The 21,412-nt window shown below is 38.7% G+C and overlaps 1 protein-coding gene across 1 annotated transcript; it reads left to right on the top strand.

Annotated features, from left to right (window-relative positions):
• The first annotated feature begins 211 nt into the window (after window positions 1-211).
• On the top strand, window positions 212-20,021 carry LOC120524408 (olfactory receptor 187-like). Its single transcript, XM_039746262.1, has 3 exons — window positions 212-488; window positions 1,018-1,124; window positions 19,371-20,021. Exons 1-3 carry the CDS (start codon window positions 212-214, stop codon window positions 20,019-20,021), a joined length of 1,035 nt encoding a protein of 344 aa, XP_039602196.1.
• The last annotated feature ends 1,391 nt before the right edge of the window (window positions 20,022-21,412 follow it).

Raw genomic sequence — 21,412 nt, 5'->3', positions numbered from 1 at the left:
TCCAGTCGCTGGTAGGTAAGCAAGTGATCATGGATCCTATTGAGGATGACCCTAGCAAGAACCTTAACCAGCATTGACAGTAGTTTTATCCCCCTGTAGTTGCTGCAATCCAGGCGATCACCGTTTCCTATACAGATAGGGACAACAAGTCACATTTTCCGTTCAGTTGTGATGACCCCAGTCTCCCAAATGGAAGCAAAGATAGCTTGCAATGCCAAGAGGAGAGCCTTACCACAAGGCAGAAAAAGTTCCACAGATCCCTGCAGCCTTCACTACCCTCTGCTGGTTCACCACCTATTCAATCTCAATGAGATTGGGTGGTTCAGACCTAAATGGAGGATCAGCCTCAACAGCCTTGGACCTAGTGATATGCAATGTCCTAGCTAGAAGGAAGCAGAGGAAGATTATTATCATTCCGGAGAGACAAGAAGTTCAACGTCCATACCCAGATGGGCCACCTCAAATTGGGACCCGAGTGCTGCCGTGCAGTGGGTGACGCCAGTTCTGATCCCCGACAGGCCTGACCCGATTGGTTCTCTGACTGTTTTGACTCTTCTCAGGATGGGGCCCCGAGGGTTTTCCCCTCATCCCCTTCATAATTTGAGCAGTCTTCCTATAGGTGGTTGCAGCAGAGCTACTCCCACGGAGAGCAGAAAGGAGTCTTGTCTGTCGTCTCAGAGCTGCATGAAGTTTATTTTTTTTACGTTGGCTAGGGTTTCAAACCTGCCACCAACCCCCATGATTTCTCTGCAAGTTAGAGGACCACACTCTCTTTTATATTTAGTGTCTGAGTCTTCTCTTTCTTAGTTGTCGTTATTTGGAGACAACTTAAAAATGTAACCTCTAAAAGTGCAATAACAAAACAGAGTCCTATGTATCGAAATCTATGCAAAAAATGAAATATTACTTTGATTGTTCTTTTTGACTGCAATATGAGAAAAGAGGGAGGTCAGTTCATTAAACAAAGAGTTTAATTAGAAACAGTAACTCTTTTTTTCAATATTTTTGTTTAACAAGGAGTAGACAAAGGTGAAAATGATGGCAGCAGCAACTTCACTGTTGTTTCTGCCACTGTGACCATCAGCAAGCAAATGATTCAAAAAAGGAAGACCTTTTCAATAGAAGTAAAACAAATCTGAAAAAGACAGATCAGTATACCCTAGTTAAGTGGTTTTCAAAGTCATCTTGCTAGACTCCATGCGGCTGCAGTTTTTTGTTATTGTCTTTTAATTGGTTTTTAGTTTTCCATTATCATAATTTTTTCATTCTGTTCTTCAAAATGTTATTTAGCCCATTATTTACTGCTAAGTACCCTACAGTATGCCAGTTGATGCTGAAGTAGTTGCATCCTTTCTGATTCTTATTTAACTATAGTTATTAGGATACAATTACAGGAAATAGGTAAATTAATAAGAAAGATAACAAAACAGATATAATTTACAACAAACATACTAATAATATTTCTAAATGTCTCATAAATGGAAAAATCACACAGTTATGCATTTTCGAATGCAGGAAAAGAGGGGAAAAAAGACCAGCTAATGAAATGAGATCAAAGTAAAATGACTGCATCATTGTGGTAATCTGGCTCAGTCGTACTTATTAAAGGTCTTTGAAAGATAAACCTTTTCATGTTTTTTTCTGGAATGACGCAATACAAGTTAAAGGTGGTAAATAATGGAAGTCCAGTGAACATAATGAATTGGTTGGAACAAAGAGAGGAGTAGCCATGTTAGAGTAAAATGGGGTTAGGGGTGGGGGACTTAAAAAGACTGAAGCATTTCAAGCACTTTCAATCTTTTGTTTTTTCATTTTAATGAATTTTTAACATTTGTACCAAAAGCTGCCAGGATGATGTTTAGCCCCCATGATGCTACATGTTTCTGTACTCTTTTAAAATGTTTACTATCGTATTAAGATTTAAATAGTACTTTTTGTTTTGTTTAATTCTTTTTTTCTTTTATAGATATTCTTCCTGTAAAATGAAAAATGGGACAGAATTTAAATTCATCCTCCTGGGGTTTCCTGGATTTCAAGACAAGGAATCCTTTCTGCATTCTTCTCTTCTGTCTATATTTGATTTTATTTTAAAATCTTTTCATTATTATTGTAATTGTTGTAGATGAAAACCTTCACAAACCCATGTATATCTTTATCTGCAATTTAGCTCTTGCAGATCTGTTAATTACTACAGTTATAATTCCAAAAACATTAGCAAATTTAATATTTAATCTGAACATAATTTCATTTTCTGCTTGTTTTATTCAAGCTTTTTTGCTACATATATGGTATAAATGCCCAGCTGCATATCCTGGAAGCCATGTGTTATGATCGTGTCATAGCAGTTTGTAACCCCTTACAATATGTCACAGTTATGAGCAACAAATCAGTGAACACTCTGCTGTTAATTTGCTGGACTCTGGCATCGGTGTTTCCATTGTTCCTTTTGTGCTTTGCTCTCCGTCTGTCTTTTTGTGGACCAAACAAAATACCACACTGCTACTGTGATCATGGTTCTATAATCAAAATGTCTTGTACAGATTTTAATTTAAATAGTGTTTTAGGTTTGGTTTGTGGTCTTGGTCTCATAATTGCTCATGTCATTATTTTCATTTTTTCATACGCTAAAATTATAGCTGCTGTCCTAAAAATAAAAAGTGCAGATGGGTACATGAAGGCCTTTTCAACGTGTGGGGCTCATCTTTTTGTGGTGATGACGACACTGCTTTCTGCTGCCTTTGTCTATATCTCTTCTCGCATACCATCGTTTTCTATGGATGCTCGTGTCATGGCTGCTAATGTTCAAAACCTGCTTTGTCCGATGCTAAATCCCATTATTTATTCTCTGATGACTAAAGAGATTATGGAAAGCATAAAAAAGTAATAAAAAATATCATAAAACCTTTTCAAGAATAAAAAGCAGATTGGTGTCATATATATTAGTATGTAAATATCCATGTAAACATCATTAAAATTAAATGTCAAACAGTTGTTTTTGATTGCATTCTCCTATAAACCACTGTTATTATGACTAAGAAAAACTAGTTTACTGTGCAGAAAGATTAAAAATGATGCAGCTAGCCTCAACTAAACTGAATAATGAGTAAAAACCTGATTGAAATATCAAATTTATTATTTAGTCCAAGGTAAAATATACACTGATACTTGTGTTTTATAATAATGGAAACTTTACAGAAAAAACTGCCTAAAGTATATTTAAATGCTAGAATAACACATTCTTTAGTTATAAGAGATAACATTTAAAGATACATTTAAAGATAGAGATCTTCAATAAGGTTTCCTCCGGGCGCTCCGGTTTCCTCCCACAGTCCAAAGACATGCCGGTTAGGTGGATTGGCGATTCTAAATTGGCCCTAGTGTGTGCTGGGTGTGTTTGTGTGTGTCCTGCGGTGGGTTGGCACCCTGCCCAGGATTGGTTCCTGCCTTGTGCCCTGTGTTGGCTGGGATTGGCTCCAGCAGACCCCCGTGACCCTGTATTCGGATTCAGCGGGTTAGAAAATGGATGGATGGATGGATCTTCAATAATTAATGAACATATTGGTTTATCCTATAGGTTAAAATATGTACTGTATTAATAAACCATATTCAACATTGATCATTGAGGGACATATTTTTGATAGTTAAAAAATGAAAAATTCTTTAAATTACCTTACAAAACCGGAATGGCTGTGTATCCGTTTGTTTTCTTCACTTAGTTACTGTGTCATCTGTAGTTTGAAAGAGTAAGCAATGGGAAGAATGTTCTCTTTAATAGTAACATTCTCACCTTACCAACAACTTGTGCAGAACTTGAACTCTTCTCAAAATCTTAATACGGAAACGAAAATCCGAGCACATCACCCCAGTTTTGATGTCACTACACTGGTTACCTGTGTCATTTAGAATTGACTTTAAAATACTGCTTATGGTTTACAAACCATTAAATAATCTTGCTCCATTTTATATTTCGGAATGTCTTACACCTTACACTCCAAATCGTAACTCGAGAGCTTCAAATGAGTGTCTATTTAGAATTTCAAGAGCTAAACTTAAAAGAAGTGGTGAGGCGGCCTTCTGCTGTTATGCATCTAAAATCTGGAATAGCTTGCCAATAGGAATTCACACATTACTTTAACATGGCTTTCTCATAGCTTCATCTTAGTTAAATCCTGATGCTCTGTATATTCAATTAATTATCATTACTATTCATGGTGGCTCCAAAATCCGTACTAACCCCTACTTTCTCTTGCTCTGAGGTGGCGATCTGCGCCACTACCACCTGATCAAAGCACCATGATGTCCCTACATTGATGGAATTAAAGGCCAGAATTCCACATGACCATCATCATCAAGGTCTTCCATGTGAACCCTGAATACAATGAGGACTGATTGAGGTGAACCCCTGCAGATTTTTGTTTTTTGTGTTCCCTTGTCATTGGACCTTAATTTTATTCTATGTTAATTAGTGTTCCCTAATTTTAATTATTTAATTTGTATTTTTTTGTCTTTCTTCATCATGTAAAGCACTTTGAGCTACATTGTTTGTATGAAAATGTGCTATAGAAATAAATTTGATTCTTGTTGATGAAATATCATTTCTCTTTTTTATATTCAATTTAAAGCGATTGCAAAGAACTTTGGTAACCAACAGACAAATATATAATTTTTTGGAAGCCATCATTTACACACATCGGCAAAAATGGTGCATATAAAACATTTGATTTTGTGTAAAATGTTTAATTCTCCACAAAAATCTAAAATTGCATTCCAGTAGATCAAGTCTTTGAAAATTTAATCTTTTTGCCACTGGCTAGATTTGTATTTTATATAAATAACCAAATAAAGAAACTGACTTAAAAGCTTTTTAAGATTTGAGAAGTTCAAGGACCTTAAACTACTAAAATGACTAAAATACTTGTAATCAATAGGTGATCCTTTGGCTATCCTTTGTTAAGTAACATAGTCCCAAAATTGATTGGAACAGAAACATGCAATGCTTTTGACTAATGCTTTTGATCCTGTGAAGTAGTATCAATCACTAATTCCACTGATTTACAGCCTGAATGCTTCTCTGCCTTAAATAAGATTGCATGTTTTATCAAAACAATACATGGAAAATGGGTTTAGCACCTCATACTCACTTACTGTGCAAGAAAAATGATTCTTTGTAGTTCACAGAGACCACAGGTTGTACAAAACTAAAGTTACCAGCAGTAAACTGCTTTCGCTCATCTCCCCTTTTCAGGTCAAATACAATGGTAAATCTTTTTAATTAACTAAATTTAAAAGGATTTTGTTATTTTTTTATTGAGGTGCTATTTGGATAGAATTCTCTTTTGAGTGTTTATGTTTTTCTGTATTGATTCACTCACTCTGGGGTCTTGTTTTGAATCACTGTGTTTGATTCTGACATCCTTTTGTGACAATTCTCTTTCATCTTAATGGTTAAAAAATTTTTGGGACCATTTCATTTACCATCTAGATTTTTATGCTTGCCACTATTTCGGAGCTTCTGTAGTTTGGGTAAATGCACCCACCCTCTGAGTTCGTGATACAATGAGATGGATTAAAAACTCCCCTTATCACCGGAGGGGTGGATTTAAAACCCTTTCCTAATCTCTCTTTCAAAGTCTTTTCCTAACAAACCTCATTGCTGTGTCTTGCCCAGTTTAAATATTCAGAAGGGAATTTTACACATTTTTGCAATTATTTTCTGTTATGAAGCATTACAATGAAAATGGTTGAAGTGTTTCTGAGGCAAAATTTTAAATTAGAGGAGAATGTCTGTCTGTTGCAGTTCTTTAATCACTACAACTCATTGTGTTCTGCTTGTTGTGGACAAAAGACAACACTCATGGAACAGTGTGCCCAAATATTCAAAAAATCCTTAACTTTAGATCTTGTTTGTGCATAAAAGTTTTGTATTTTATGTGAAATACAAACATGATTTTAATCCCAGGAAAATTATCTGTGAAATGTTTCAGGTCAGTTGGGGAGCAAGTATAGGTACAGCACGTTGCCACAACCACCACATGATGAAACAGCTCAAGATCCTGGTTGGCAACCCCTCAGGCAGACACACAGTCCAGTCCCAACCCCCGGGAAATGACCATCTGTCTGCCGCAGCCAGGTGTTATGTGAGTGTTCCCTTATCCTGCTCTTGCCGCTTGGGTTATCAGCAATGGGGAATTGCACCACATGGCCATAGTGCCACTGACTTCACAATGCAGTTTATATGCCTAATTTTCCAGTAAAGTGTTTAAAATGATAGATAGATATTGTCACACACATGCGCATGGGAGGCAGCTAAAGGGCTTGAGTAAGGTCAATTCCGAATCAGACTGGGATGTGGCAGAGTGTACTGATTCTTTTTCTCCCTTTACTGCAGACCAGTCACGGGAAATTCCACCTGGCCCTGTTGATGTCGCTTCCATGCTCGAACTTATCGCTGAAGACCCTTATGAGCCTTACCCCTTTGACCTCACTTCCTGTCTCCCCCTTTAAAAAGCCTCCACCTTTCCCCTACTCTCTCAGTTCTTTTTTGGACTCTGATATGTGCACACCAGTGTTATCTTTTGTTTGCAACTTTGCAGTCAGGAAACCAATTATACGGGTGGCTGCCCCAAACCTTGCTATGATTTGTGGTCAAGTCTGTGACAGTGGCGTAGTCAGCAGGATAGAAAGGTCCCAGAGGAGAAGGGGACAGGACCTGCAACGTACCCAGGTGGGAGCCCCGATTTCCACCTAGGGGTGCCCCAGACTGGCCGTGTGAGTAAAGTCAGAAACTGGAGGTTGGATCCAGAGCGGCCAACCCACAAACAAGTCTGGTCCTTATGGCAATGGTAGGGCAAATAATACAAGCTCTGCCCCACGGTTTCACCCAGCCGGTCTGGAGTATAGAGTTTTAGAACATGAAAGAGCTCATAGAGCTCAGCCGGAGTATGTCCCAAAACCCAGCCCCCGCCCCACTACAGCTTGTGCCCCGGAGCTGTGGGTGTGCAAACCACTTAGGAACGAGAAGGAATGCAGGTGGAGGGAGAGGAGGGGTTAGTGTGCTCTGACTAACCCCTTGGCGGTCCCACACACAGGCATGGTGATCGTAAACGGGTTCAAGACCAGAGCCTTATTCGATTCTGCCAGCAACATTACCATTGTTGCCCGCCGGTTTGTGCTACCGTGACAGTGGTTAAAAATTAAGACTAGTATAACCTGTGTCCATGGAGAAATTTGCTGGTACAGGTCCGCCGTCTGTATCATCAGTTGCGGATGATCAGTATAGAAATTAACCGTGGTGGTCCTCCTAAATCCACCACATCCGGTGGAGCCGATACGTCATCCACCAGTGCCGAGACAGAACAGGAGAAAACCACGCCCCTTGAGGTCGGCCCGGACCGTCTCTCCATTTTGCAGTTTCAATTTAGAGAGATGCCGGCTTCTTTTAAAAGGGAGCAGTGGAATGACGATTCCCTTAAGTTTGCCAAAAATGCAGTAGTCCTGGTCAACATTTAGCGCACTCACTAGTCGATGCCACAGGGTCCTCACTTTGTTCTGAAAATTGGCCTTCTGTATCACGTAGCAGAGCATGAGGGACAGGAGTGAAAGCTACTGCTAATCCCGCAGACCTTCCGGTGGCAGGTCTGTGAGTTAGCACAAGCCCACCTCCTATGTGGACATTTGGGCACCAAAAAAACCCTGGAGGGGATCAAGCTCCGCTTTTATTGCATGGGAATCAATAAGGAGGTTCGTCGCTTTTACACTTCATGTCCAGAGTGTCAATTGTGACAAATTCCTAGGAAGGACCATGCTCCTCTCATTCCTATTACGCTAATTGATGTCCCATTTCACAGAATTGGGGTCAATTTATTCGGACCCCTAGAACCCTCAGACTGAGGACACAAGTACATTTTAGTCCTCATAGATTATGCTACCAAATACCCCAAAGCTGTTCCGTTGCACTTAGCTATTTCTAAAGCCATTGCACGGGATTTGGTAGGGGTCTTTGCGTGAGTGGCATCCCTAAGGAAGTCCTGATGGACCAAGGGACACCTTTTACCTCGGAGACGTTCAAGGAGACTGCCCAGTTACTTAAAATAAAGCATCTAAAGACCGTGGTGTATCATCCTCAAACCGACGGTCTGGTGGAGAGACTCAATCAAACTCTCAAACAAATGCTAATTAAGGTGGTCAATGAGGATGGAAAGAATTGGGATAAGCTCCTCCCCCTTGTCCTTTTTGCCTATTGGGAAGTCCCACAAGCCTCTATGGGATTCTCCCTTTTAGAATTATTGTATGGGCGACAACCCCGGGGCATATTAGACATTTTAAAAGAAGGATGGGAAGAAGAGGCCCTTCCCTCTACAAACAAATTGGAGTATATCGCACAATTATGTGATAGATTTAGTAAGATTTGGCCCAACCTTAAAAGTCACATATAAGGGGCATAAGCAGCACAGGTCTGATATTACGACCAAGGCACGTCTCTTCGGGAGTTCCACCTGGGAGATCGAGTCATGGTTCTAGTACCTACCTCCCACTCTAAGTTACTAGCCCATTGGCAAGGTCCATACAAAGTTAAGGAGTGGAAAGGACTCGTCGACTATTTGGAATCGTCGGCCAAGGGAGCGGGTTTATCATGTAAATCTGCTGAAAACGTGGAAGGACAGTGATCCAGATCCCGCCTCTGGTCAGCCCCACTGACTCTTTGCTCACACGGTAACTTTAAATTCGGTGCAGATTTAAGTCCCAGGCAGCCACGGGAGCTGGAAAGTTAGAGTCCGAGAACGTCCGTATCCCCTTCTTTTGTTTGCAATTTTGCAGCCAGGAAACCAATTATATGGGTGGCTGTCCCAAACCCAGCTTCAAGAGCACCTGACAATGACATTGGTTGGCAGGATTACAAGTCAAGTCAAGTTGGGGAGCATGAACTGGTACAGTGTGTTGCCGCATCCACTACATGAATAAACAACTCAGGATCCCGGTTGGCAAACCCCTAGGTGGACATGCGGTCCAGTCCCACCATCCGGAAATGACCCTCTATCTGCCGCAGCCAGGTGTTACGTGAGTGACCCCTTGGCCTGGTCCAGCCACTTGGGTCCCCAACAATGAGGATCTTACGAGCAGGATCACCCTCAAGGAAATGCGTCACATGGCCCAAGAGGTCATTAACACTAGAATCACCAGAGCCTACGAAAAAACTTGTAATTCCGTCCCACCTTAACTTGCTTCTTAAATCCCTTCACACCTCTCCGCCAGCGTCCTTTGTCCTCTAAATGTGCTGATAAAGAGAAGCTAGGAGCAGCCGGCTATTCCATCCCCCCACCAATTTAGAACGTGCACGAACTTCTCTCAGCTCATGCCTTGATTGAGTATCTGGGAGTGAAGTGGAGTTTTAGAATGGAAATAATAGATCGTTATTTGTAACACACGCATTTCATGTCTGTTCCGTTTCTACAGTAATCTGTGTAAACACATTGTTAAAACAGAAACGTTTTTTATATTGTAGTAGTAGATGACAAAATGTTTGCATAAACTATATAATGTATGAAGCCTGAAGTCCAAATAAAGAAACATTTTTTATCCAGTACACTCGCAAGCCCATACACTCAGACTCCTCGCTCAGTCTTTCAAGCTCCCCAATCAGAGCCTCCATTGATTCTGCGAAGATCACATTGTCAGCAAAGTCAAGATCCGTGAATCTTTCTTCACCAACAGATGCCCCACAGCCGCTGGACCCCATGAACCTGCCTAACACTCAGTCCATACAAGCACTGAACAGAGTAGGAGCAAAAACACACCCCTGATGAACCCCAGAATTAACTGGGAAAAACGCAGAGGTTCTGCCTCCACTCTACACAGCACTCACAGTAACAGTGTACAGGCCAGCCATGATATTCAGCAACCTTGTGGAAATCCTGCAAAACCTCAGGATGTTCCACAGGTCAGCTCGATCAACTGAGTCAAACGTTTTGCGTTTATGCTCCATGAGAACCCTCAGTGCCAGGATGCGGTCAATGGTAGACTTCTTTGGCGTAAAACCAGACTATTCCTGTCACTGGTAGGTGAGCAAGTGAGCAAGGATCTTACCCGGCACCGAGAGCAGTGTTATCACCCTGTAGCTGCTGCAATCCAGGCGATCACACTTCCCTTTCCAGTAACAAAAAGTCCCATTTTCCAGTCAGTTGGGATAATGGCAGTCTCCCAACTGGAAGCAAAGATTGCTTGCAATGCCATGTGGACAGTCTTAACACCAGCCTGGAGAAGTTCACAGATCCCAGCAGCCTTCCCCACCCTCAGCTGGTTCACCACCTGGGTAATCTCAGTGAGACTGGGTGGTTCACAGCTAATTGGAGGATCAGCCTCAAGAACTGTGGACCCAGAGATATCAAGCGTCCTATCCGGAGGATCAGCTTTGACCAACTGCTCAAAGTAGCCAGCCCAGTAGGTCACAACTGCAGTGTCATCCGCAAGGACCGTTCCATCAGCTGCCCTGATTGCGACTCTCCGAGGAACAGATTCAGATGTGCATAATGCTTTGATTCCTCTGTAAGCAGGACATGGGTTGCTAGACCACAGATGGTGCGTCAGTTGCTCACAGATTCCTCCAACACACGCCTCATTATCTGCCCTCAGAGCCGTCCTTCTCAGCTCCTGGTACAGACCAGAGTTGCCATTGAGCCATGCGCTGCGACTCCTCCTCAATGATATCCAGGGTACCCTGCGAGATGAAACACCAGTATCACCAGCGCAACCGTCAGCAACCTTCAGGGTCTTGTCACGGAAGGTCTCATACATCACATTAAGATCAGCAGTAATACCCAAATCCAAAAGTTCCTCACACAAACATGCGTGCAAACTCATTAGAAACAGCCTGGTCTTGGAGTCTGGCCAAGTCCAGGCTCATTTTCCTAGTAGGTGGTAACCTATTGGACCTAAGCTGGATCCTAAGAGTAGCAACAACAAGTAAATGGTCAGAATTCACAAACTGGGCATTTCTGTATACCCTGCAGTTTTGCAAGAGCCACCAGCGTCTGCCCATGAGGATGTGATCGATCGATCTTCAACGCACCACCAGTATTGGAGTACCAAGTCCAACGATGCGGTTCAGGGCGCTGGAACCAGGATCCAGTGATTCGTAGCCCCTGACCTTTTGCAAAGTCAAGGAACATGGAGCCACTTTCACCCACGGTCACCAGACCGATGGGGACCGAGACAATCCTCATAGCCAGCCCTGTCGGTGCCAGTGGCTACATTGAAGTCACATATGACCAGAGGAGTGTCACCCTCGTGGGCACTCATCAAACACCGAGTGAAGCTGCAAATAAAATGTCTTCCTCGCTGAGACATCACTCATCGCGGTCAGAGCATACACTGAGACAACAGACAAGGCACCCAGGGAGTGCCGTAATCTAAGTGTCATAATACGCTCATTGAAAGGAGTGACATCGGACACCATTGGAAGAAGCAAATCCACTACAGCAACAGGTACTCCCCGAGTATGACAGCCATCAGACTGACCAGACCAATAAAAGATGCATCCACCTACAGAGATCTGGCCAGTCCCTGGTCTGCGCACCTCAGAGAGTGCCGCCACTGAAATGCGGAGTTTACGCAGCTCCTTTGACAGCAGAGGAAGATGATCATCTTGCCGGAGAGACAAGACATTCCATGCACCCACCTGTATGGGCTGCCTCAAATTAGGACCCGAGTGCTGCTGTGCAGCAGGTGACGCCTCAGCACCACACCAGCTCCGATCCCCAACAGACCTGACCCTATTGGCTCTCCAACAGTTTCGACTCTTCTGGGGATGGGGCTCCCGAGGGCTTTCCCCCATACCCTTCATGATGCGAGCAGCCTTCCTATGGGCAGCTGCAGCAGAGCTACTCCCGCGGAGAGCAAAAAGGACTCCTTTCTGTAGTCTCTGAGCTTTGTGAAGTTTTTTTTACGGTGGCTGGAGTGCCAATCCCGCCACAAACCCCCATGATTTCCCTGCAAGTTGGAGGACTGCTTGCAGGGCCGGATGCAGTTTAACGTCATACCCAGGACGGGATTACACTGGAAATTACGCATGTGCATCTGAAGGTCCCCAGACAAGCTTGACAGAGGTAAGCAATACCAATCCGAGGCGAGAGGGGGTGCTGTTCCTAACAGTAACCTGTCCTTTTTCCATAGCCCATAGAAGACAATCAGTAAGGGCACTCCTGGCTGGCCGTGACATCAGGAGCAAGCCTTGCCGATCAGCCATATAAAGAAATGGCATAGAAAGTCATTTTTATGCTGACCTGAACCTGAGTCCACTAAGAGCCACAGATGCTTACAAGAGAAAGGAGAACATAACAAAACCAAGAGTAACTGACATTATGTCAGTGACTTTTAAGTTGTGTGTTTAAGCACCCATTTTGTTTTCTTTTTTTTTTGTTCAGATAAGCAGTGTTACCAGATTGATACCCAAACATTTCTCTGTGCATCTGACTGCTTTCATACCAGAGCACACATTCCAAAGATGGATAGACAGCAAACCAGTGCCATCTTAAATAAGGCATTGTGATGATGTCAAAAGCAGCAATGTGGCCAGTCCCATGCTAAGAACAGCACCTTTTCTACAAATAGGTATGGTTGTCACTATGACTAATACTATGTAAAATGGCTGTAGCTGTGAGGCATATACCAGCACAAAATGGTTTTGGATAACATTAACTGCATAATAATAAATATAAACTGTAATCTAAAAGTCAAAATGTAATGATGAAATAACATTCAAAAATAATGATACACTTGTTCTAAGCACAGAATTTACACAGAGTTTACTGGGAGAAGACCCCACGCAGGACCCACTGAAGGGATTATATCTCCTTCCTAACCTATGAATATCTAGGAATTTACCAGGGAAAAGTAGATGTTGCCAGATACAGAACTGCCTGTACTGTCCAACATGTAGACATTGTCATGCTTATCAGGATTAGGAGTGTCAAAAAGGTGTGAGGTAAGAAAAAACAAAGTTAAGCAAAATAAATATATGTTTAAAATATAATATTTAATATGTGAATGTCTTTTTAATAATAAGTAAGCTAATGGGTTTTGGTAAGTAGAAAAGGACGTCTGAATTGCAGTATATGACTAAATGTTTGAGGACACCTGACCATCTCACCTATATGTGCTTGTTAGACATTTAAAATGGAATCCCAGGTCCCCTGGAAATCTATAGCAGATTCTATTATTACAGAAAGGCATTCCACAAGTGTGTAGGAATTTGTGCCTATTCAACCAAACAGCATTTATGAAGTCAGGTACTAATGTTGGATGAGAAGACATGGCTCACAATTATTGTGGCTATTCATCGTAAAGATGTGCAGTATGGTTAAGGGCATGACTTTGTGCTGGGTGTTCAACTTCCTACTTGTTTTTATGGACCTGGTTCTGCGCATAGGGGCACACTAGAACAGAAAAGGACCTTCTCCAAGCTGTTGCCACAAAGCTGGAAGAGCACAATGGTCTAAAATACGAGGTGTGATCAAAAAGTATGGTAAATGTTGATGCAGAGCACCATCCAAGAGCAATGTAAAACAATTCAATGCAGGTTCTGACATGTCCATCCTACAGCCAAGTTTGTGACAATTTTCAACTTGTTTGATACTGTCAGTTGTTTCTGAGCCACTGTTGAGTTCAAGTGTGTTTTCCAAGTTTGTTGTTAATAATGGATATTGAGCAATGCATTAACATGAAATTTTGTTTCAAATTGCAAAAATCTCAGGAAACCCATCAGATTTTAAAATCAGTTTATGGTGACACTGCACCGACAATTAAGACTGTTTACAAGTAGTTTAATCAGTTTCGCAATGTATCTGACTTGGTTGAAGAAGAGAAAAGATCAGGACGTCCTTCAATATCAATGACCGAGGAAAATGTTGAAACAGTTTCATTCTTCATCGTGACAACATTCCTTGTCACACATCCCTTCTAGTACGACAATTTCTGTAGAATTAAAACATTACGCTATGTCCGCATCCACCTTATTTGCCGGATCTGGCACTGTGCAACTTCTGGCTGTTCCCTAAATTGAAAATGACCATGAAAGGCAAACAATTTCAATCCATTGAGGGCATCCAGGGAGCCACGACAGCCCAACTAAAGACACTCTTGAAAGAAAACTTCCAGAACTGCTTCGCAAAGTGGCAGAAGCGTTGGGATAAGTGCATTCGAAGTGGAGGAGAGTATTTTGAGGGTGACTAGTAGTTGTAAATCTTTTACTGCAATAAACATTTCCATTTTTTAAACATTCACCGTATTTTTTCATCATACCTTGTATCTTTGTATGCTGTAGTATTGACAGTGCTCTTGACTGTAACTGAGGGGCCAAGCCCAGACTATTAAAAACAGCCCTAGACCATTATCTCTGCTCCATCAAATTTTACAGTAGGCACTATGCTGTGCGAAAGGTAGCGTTTCTCTGACATCTGCCAAACCCAGATTCATTCATCTGACTGCCACATAATGAAGTGTGATTCCTCTCTCCACGTTTCCACTGCTACAGGGTTCAATGCCAGTGTGCTTTACACCACTCCAGCTGACACTTTATATTGCACAAAGTGATCTTAGGCCTGTGTGTAACTGCTCAATCATGGAAAACCATTTCATGAAGCTTACAGGACACAGTTCTTGTGCTGATGTTGCTTCCAGAGACAATTTCAAACTCTGTCCGTGATGTAAGAGAGGGTAGTTGATTTTATGCGCTATGTGCTTTAACACTCGGCAGTCCCACTCCATGTGTTTGGGTGGTCTACCACTTTTAGGCTGAGCTGTTGCTGCTCCTAGACACTTCGACTTCACAATAATAGAATTTATCCAGCACAAAAATTTCACAAGCTGGCATCCTATGATGGCGTCATGTTTAAAGTCACTTTGCCCCTAGTATGCCCCCATTCTACTGCCTATATCTGTCAACGGAGACTGCAGGGCTGTGTGCTTCATTTTGAGCACCTGTCAACAAAGGGTGAGGCTAAAACTCTTTACTCAGATGTGTCATTTCAAGAAATCTTGGCAACCAATATTTACACCCCTACATTTTTTATATCCTGGAATTAATATTCACAAATGGTGTTCTCTTCCTATCATTTGTAAATACAACATTGATGCTGTTTCTACTGCTGTATTTTTCAGTAGGATGGCTCCTATTTATTTTTAAACAAGTCAGTTTCATATGTTTTAGAACTTAAAAGCTTAAAAAGCAGTTTCAGTTGTTTTTGTGTAGTAAGATATCCCAAATACATTATCAATATTTGGTAGTTAACTACCTAACAGCAGGGGAATCACCTTCAGTGACTGACTGCACTTAGGGAAATGGAGGGTGAAACTCTAAAGAAATATAAATGCTCAAAATCACATACAACTTTCCATTTAAGGGGCTGCAATTCAGAAGTCTTTCAGAGGATATCCTGGTGAGTTTTTATATTTTATACATTTATTGAAAACAGTAACATTTGGTTCAATGTTAGCTTGCCTACAATTTGATTTGTAAGTTTATTTAAAAAAAATCACTTCACACACATGACAACTTTAAACTAAGTATTCTGCATTCGAATGCAGCATTAAATAGTTCAAACATTTTACTAGAATTCAACAGGTAAGCCTGTACAGTGGACAGATGGTGTCGCCCAGCTCATGATAAAGGTGCTAGCTGTCCATTAAGGCAGATCTGCTGTAGCTCAGGTCGCAAGGCTGGGGATCGATTCCTGGCACAGTGGCAGACATGAATGCTGGTTGGAGGAATTATTTGCAGGTACCATATTATTTTTAAATTCTGGATAAGTAAGGTGAGTGAAATTGTTTCCTTTTATATTGTCTAATATTTTCCTCTTATGTCCCACTAATATTTATTACATAATGATTTCAGGAACGCTGTCATGGAGATTTTCTCTTGAAAACTCTTCTAAATTTTTTCCAATGTGAACAGTTTGGAAAGACCTGTCTTTTCATTCCTATGAGTTTTTAAATATATTTTACACAAACAACCCAATATTATGGTGTCATTTTTACAAATTCATTATTCTCTGTAACCTAAACCCATGTTTTATATGCAATATGGAAATAGGAATGGCAAATGATTTAGAGGAAGTAATACACATATTGAAAGGGGCAAAAACAAGCATATCAATGGATTTTGTTTAATTGTATAATTTATTAAGGAACAGCTTACTGAAATATAAAAAAATCACAAGCAAAAATGATTTCTGCTTTAATTTACCACATTTATACTACTCTTTGTTGCATTAGTACACTGAAAAAAGGGAAATGGCAGGTTGTTACATTTACAAAAATGTATTTCATTTATATTACATGTATTGTTTATGTTCCACTTTTGAACTTAATTCAATTATGTTTAATTTATTAAATCTTGTCGAATGTCCATTATACTAATTTCAGTCATTTAGGTAAATCTCAAAATAGTTATATTTAGTCCTGACCGGAAATTAGTAAGCACAAAGCGGGTTCATCGTCAGTGGAGGTTGCATAACTTGGCGGTAAAGTCATGTGACTTTCAAAGAAGCAACAGGTTGTGGGTTTGAGTTATTGTTGCCAGCTAAGAGCAAAAGGTTAGTGAAATAAAAGGTAAAAAACACACACGATAAATATTCAAATAAAGCACTTAATCACACAGACTAATATTACTCCAATTTGCGTTTTTCCTTTTATTCTCTTGTAATCTTTTATCAAACTCTGCTCACAAACTACCGTCACAATTCAATAAATGTACGATTAAATTGTCTAGATTTACTCACTTATTTACGTTTACGTACTTAGGGAAAAGTTCTGACTTTCGTTACGGGTCAACTACTTTCAGCATTGCTGTTCATTAGTATTATCATAATATTACTTAACACAAATAAATAATACACCCGAATACAATACAAAGCAGTTGCTGAATTTGCTTGTTTGAAAAAAAAAAAATATATATGTATATTTTGTGAAAGAAGGTGCCAAGCAGCAATTTTTGCACTTTATATTTTACTAATATTTAACATTTATTCTATAATATATACAGTTAAATAAATATAAATAAATGTATTTTATAATTTAATACTTTATCCAAGGTTTATTTTCTGTTCATATTTAGTTATACATTGGCTGTGCCAGAATGCCATGACCAAAGAAGCAGTGTTCTTGTACAACTGTTGTACATTTCAGCTTTTGAAAACTAATCTTTTGTATTTTTGCTGGTTTGTATTGTTTTTATCAAATAAAATTAGTTTTGGTATAAGTAAACCTGTTTATTTCTTATTAATAACTTTGAACATGAACATGAAAATGATACTGGAACAAGTATAATTGACAACCTAAAAAAGTTATAGCTAAGTAACTCGGTGAGGGGCAATTTTTAAAAAGTTTATAAAACTATTGTTAAAATATTGCTTTATTGACATGTTCATTTAACATAATATAATTAATTTTACAGAGAATGAAAAAGTTTCATTCATTTTATATAAAAATATCATGTTGTTTCAGGATATATAATTTAGTGCATTAAGCATAATTAAATTATTTTTGATAAAAAATGTTATTATGGGCAATGCAATTTTTTTCAGTGTAGCATTTACTGCAAGTCGGCTCAAAATGTATTTTACACAGTAACATAACGTTCTACACCTTCTAGTCAACTGTGGCCAAGGAAGGCTGAAGTGCTGAAGTGACTGCAGGTTTTTGTTCCAATCAAGACCTGCTTTTAATGGAAACCTGACTCTTAATTAATCACATACTTATTTACTGCATTAGAACTTTATTGTGTCGTTACAAAATAACACAATAATAGTGACCTTTTCTAGGAATTTACAAAATAAAGATTACATTTTCCAGATCTTGAGATTTTTCTGTGCTGTTTATTTTGAAATGCCATTGTTGTTTAAGCAGTGCCTCACTGATGGTTTCACAAATGAAAATATAATTGGCATAGCTTCTTCTGTTTTCCATTTAATGCGTGTCCTCCCTCTCTCACTTGTAATATTTTGGATTGAAATGTTACTTTGAATCTTCTTTCTGACTACAAAATGATGGAGGTCAATTCTTTAATGGAAGAGTTTAATTTAAAAGCGGTGTCATTTCTGATCAAATAGGAGCAGACATGGGTGCAAATGACAAGTGCAGCTACTTCACTGTTGCTTATGCTGCTGTGATCTTTAGCAAGCACATGATTTTGAAAAGCAAGATTTTTAAAAAATAAAACATCCAAATCTTGAAAAGAGGGATCAGAATAGCTTAGTCCAGTGGTTCTTAAACTCATTCATCTGGACCTCATGCGGCTGCAGTATTTTGTTCCATTTATTGTCTGTTTTTAAACTACTAGTCCGATTAAGCAAGCTGTTAAATGTTGGGGTCAATGTACAAATTACAACATTTTCTGTAATTATATTTTTTATTACTGTGTACCAAGCATTTTCATAAGGATAGTTTTATTGATTTTGTTTCATTGGTTTTTAAAATTTTCAGCATCATCAAGATGTTTATTCAGCTTTTCCTGATGTTGGTGGCTCTAATGCTAGTTGCAGCCTAAAAAATAGCTAAAGAAATGTGATCTTTTAGAAAGAAAATGCCTCTTTGATTGTGAAACTGATTGGAACAAAAATCTGCTGCCACAAGTGCTCTGCAGGGCTGAGTTTGAGCAGCACTGGCTCAGTTGTTCTTGTTAAATTCTTTAACAGGTGAATCAATCTTGTTGTGCCATTAAGGACTGACACAATAAAAGCCAAAACTGTCAAATAATGGCATATGTAATTATGACAGAAGTCTGGTTAAAATCACAAATTGGTTGGAACACAAGACTGGCCATGGCTACAAAATCAAAAGAGAAATTTAACTCACTGAAAGAAAAACTAAAGCGTCCCATGTACTCTGTTGAATGGATTATTCTTTTCTTACTATTTTAATTATCTTTTAAAATAATTGCATCAAAAGCTGCCAAGATTGTGCTTAGCTCATTTGATCCAAACTGTTTAATGAGCTTTTAAAATGTTTTATTTAAAATTAATATTTAAATAACATTTTTTTGTTTTTATTCTTCTTTGCTTTAAGGACGTTCTGCCTGTAAAATGCACAATGGGACAGAATTTGAATTTATCCTGTTGGGGTTCCCTGGATTTCAAGACAAGGAGTCTAAATCAATCCTCACTGCATTCTTCTTTTCTGCATATATTTTGATTTTACTTGAAAACTTTTTTATTATTATTTTAATTGTCAGAGATGAAAACCTTCATAAACCCATGTATGTCTTTATCTGCAATTTAGCTCTTGTAGATGTGTTAATTACTACAATTGTCATTCCAAAAACACTAGCAAATTTAGTGTTTAATCTGAACACAATTTCATTTTCTGCTTGTTTTATTCAGACTTTTGCCTTCTTACATGGTACTAATGTCCAGCTACATATATTGGCAGCCATGTGTTATGACCGTGTCATAGCAGTTTGTAATCCGTTACAATATGTCACAGTTATGAGCAACAAATTAGTGATCACACTGTTGGCACTTTGCTGGACAGTGGCATTAGTGACTCCATTAGTGCTCCTGTACTTTGCTTTTCAACTGTCTTTTTGTGGACCAAACAAAATACCAAACTACTACTGTGGTCATGCTGCACTAATCAAAATGTCTTGTACTGACTATAGTGTTAATAGTGTTTTAGGTTTGGTTTTCGGTCTTGGTCTCTTAATTCTTCATACCATTATTTTCATTATTTCATATGGTAAAATTATAGTTACTGTCCTAAAAATAAAAAGTACAGGTGGGCACATGAAGGCCTTTTCAACTTGTGGGGCTCATCTTTTTGTGGTGATTACGACGGTGCTTTCTGCTGGCTTTGTCTATGTCACTTCTCGAATACCGTCATTCTCTATGGATGCTCGTCTCATGGTTGCTACTGTTCAAAACCTCCTTTGTCCGGTGATAAATCCCATTATTTACTCTTTGATGACTAAAGACATTATAGAAAGCATAAAGAAAGTAATTCAAAAAAATATCATAAAACATTTTCAAGAATAAAAAGCAGATTGATTTCATGTATATCAGCATGTAAATATCTATGTAAACATCAGTTAAAATGATTACTAAATGTTTTTTAAGAAAGTGCTGTCATAATGAATAAGAAAAACTACTTAGTTGTGTAAAAGATAAAAAGACTATTCAGGTAGACTTCAGTGAATTGAGTAATGAGTAAAAGCTGGTTGCAAATATTAATTATGTGGTTTAGTTTAAAGGAAAACGTATACATGGATAAATGTTGTACTTCTAAATAATTACAGATTTACACAAACAAATATTGTTCTCATCTGAAGTTACCTATTTTTTCCTGTGAAATGATTAACATAAATCTGTCCAGTGTAAAAATGAATGTTTAAATGTTTGTAAAATACAGTTTGTATTATTTAGTTGTAACTTGAGTTGAAACTTTTCAGTTTCACTAAGTCAGTTTCTCAGGAATTAAAAGATGAACACATTTGGTTTGACCCTCAATATTCAAAATTATTGAGTTAAATTATGTACTGCATTAATAAAAATAATATTAAACATTGATCAATGAGGAGCATATTTATAATAGTAGTAAAATAAAAAAAATAATGGCTGTGTATCTCTTTGTTTCCTTCTCTGGAAATATTAGTTACTACCTCAATTGTAGTTTGGAATAAGAAGAATGAATACAGCAACACTTTGTCATCTTATTACAACTTGTGAACAACTTGATCTATCTATCTAAATAAATAAATAATTTGAAAAAGGAATGGGTTTGTTATATTATAAACTAAAAATTGACTAAACTACATCTACAATATTTAAATGATAATTAAACAAATTGTTTTAAACATTTTAAGAATTAAGAATTTCAGTGTCCAGTATGTAGTATTTATTATACTATTGTTACAGTAAGTTATAGTAAATAAATATGCTTGTTGCATAGTAAATAGTTTATAGTATTTACAATACTTTTCAAGTAGTTTTTAAACGATTAAAATAACTGAGAAAAGAAACTGTAAAATATGAGAATATTCTATATTTGTTTCATCTGATCAGTATATGATCCTCTTTTATATCCTTGACATATATAATGCCAACAACGAAGAGGAAAATGAAGAAGAGATGCTTTGGACTGGAAATTATCAAAATAAAAGTCCTCATTCCATTCAAGTAGTTTAAGTCATGACTTGCAGTGCATTACTGCCGAAAAGCAAATTACATGTTTTATCTTCCCAACACTACATAAATGAATGACAGAAACTTGGAAAAATATGTTTACTGTTTGTTGTAGGCCTTTATAGACTAAAGGTTTTTGCACAAAAATTATATTATGACAATACATCTAATTTCAGTCATCATCCCATTCTGAAGGTGGCATGGTGGCGCTGCTGTCTCGCAGTAAGGAGACCTGGGTTCGGTTC

This window comes from Polypterus senegalus, chromosome 2 (assembly GCF_016835505.1).
Source record: "Polypterus senegalus isolate Bchr_013 chromosome 2, ASM1683550v1, whole genome shotgun sequence".
Lineage (NCBI taxonomy): Eukaryota > Metazoa > Chordata > Cladistia > Polypteriformes > Polypteridae > Polypterus > Polypterus senegalus.
This window is presented reverse-complemented; position numbering and strand designations above follow the sequence as displayed.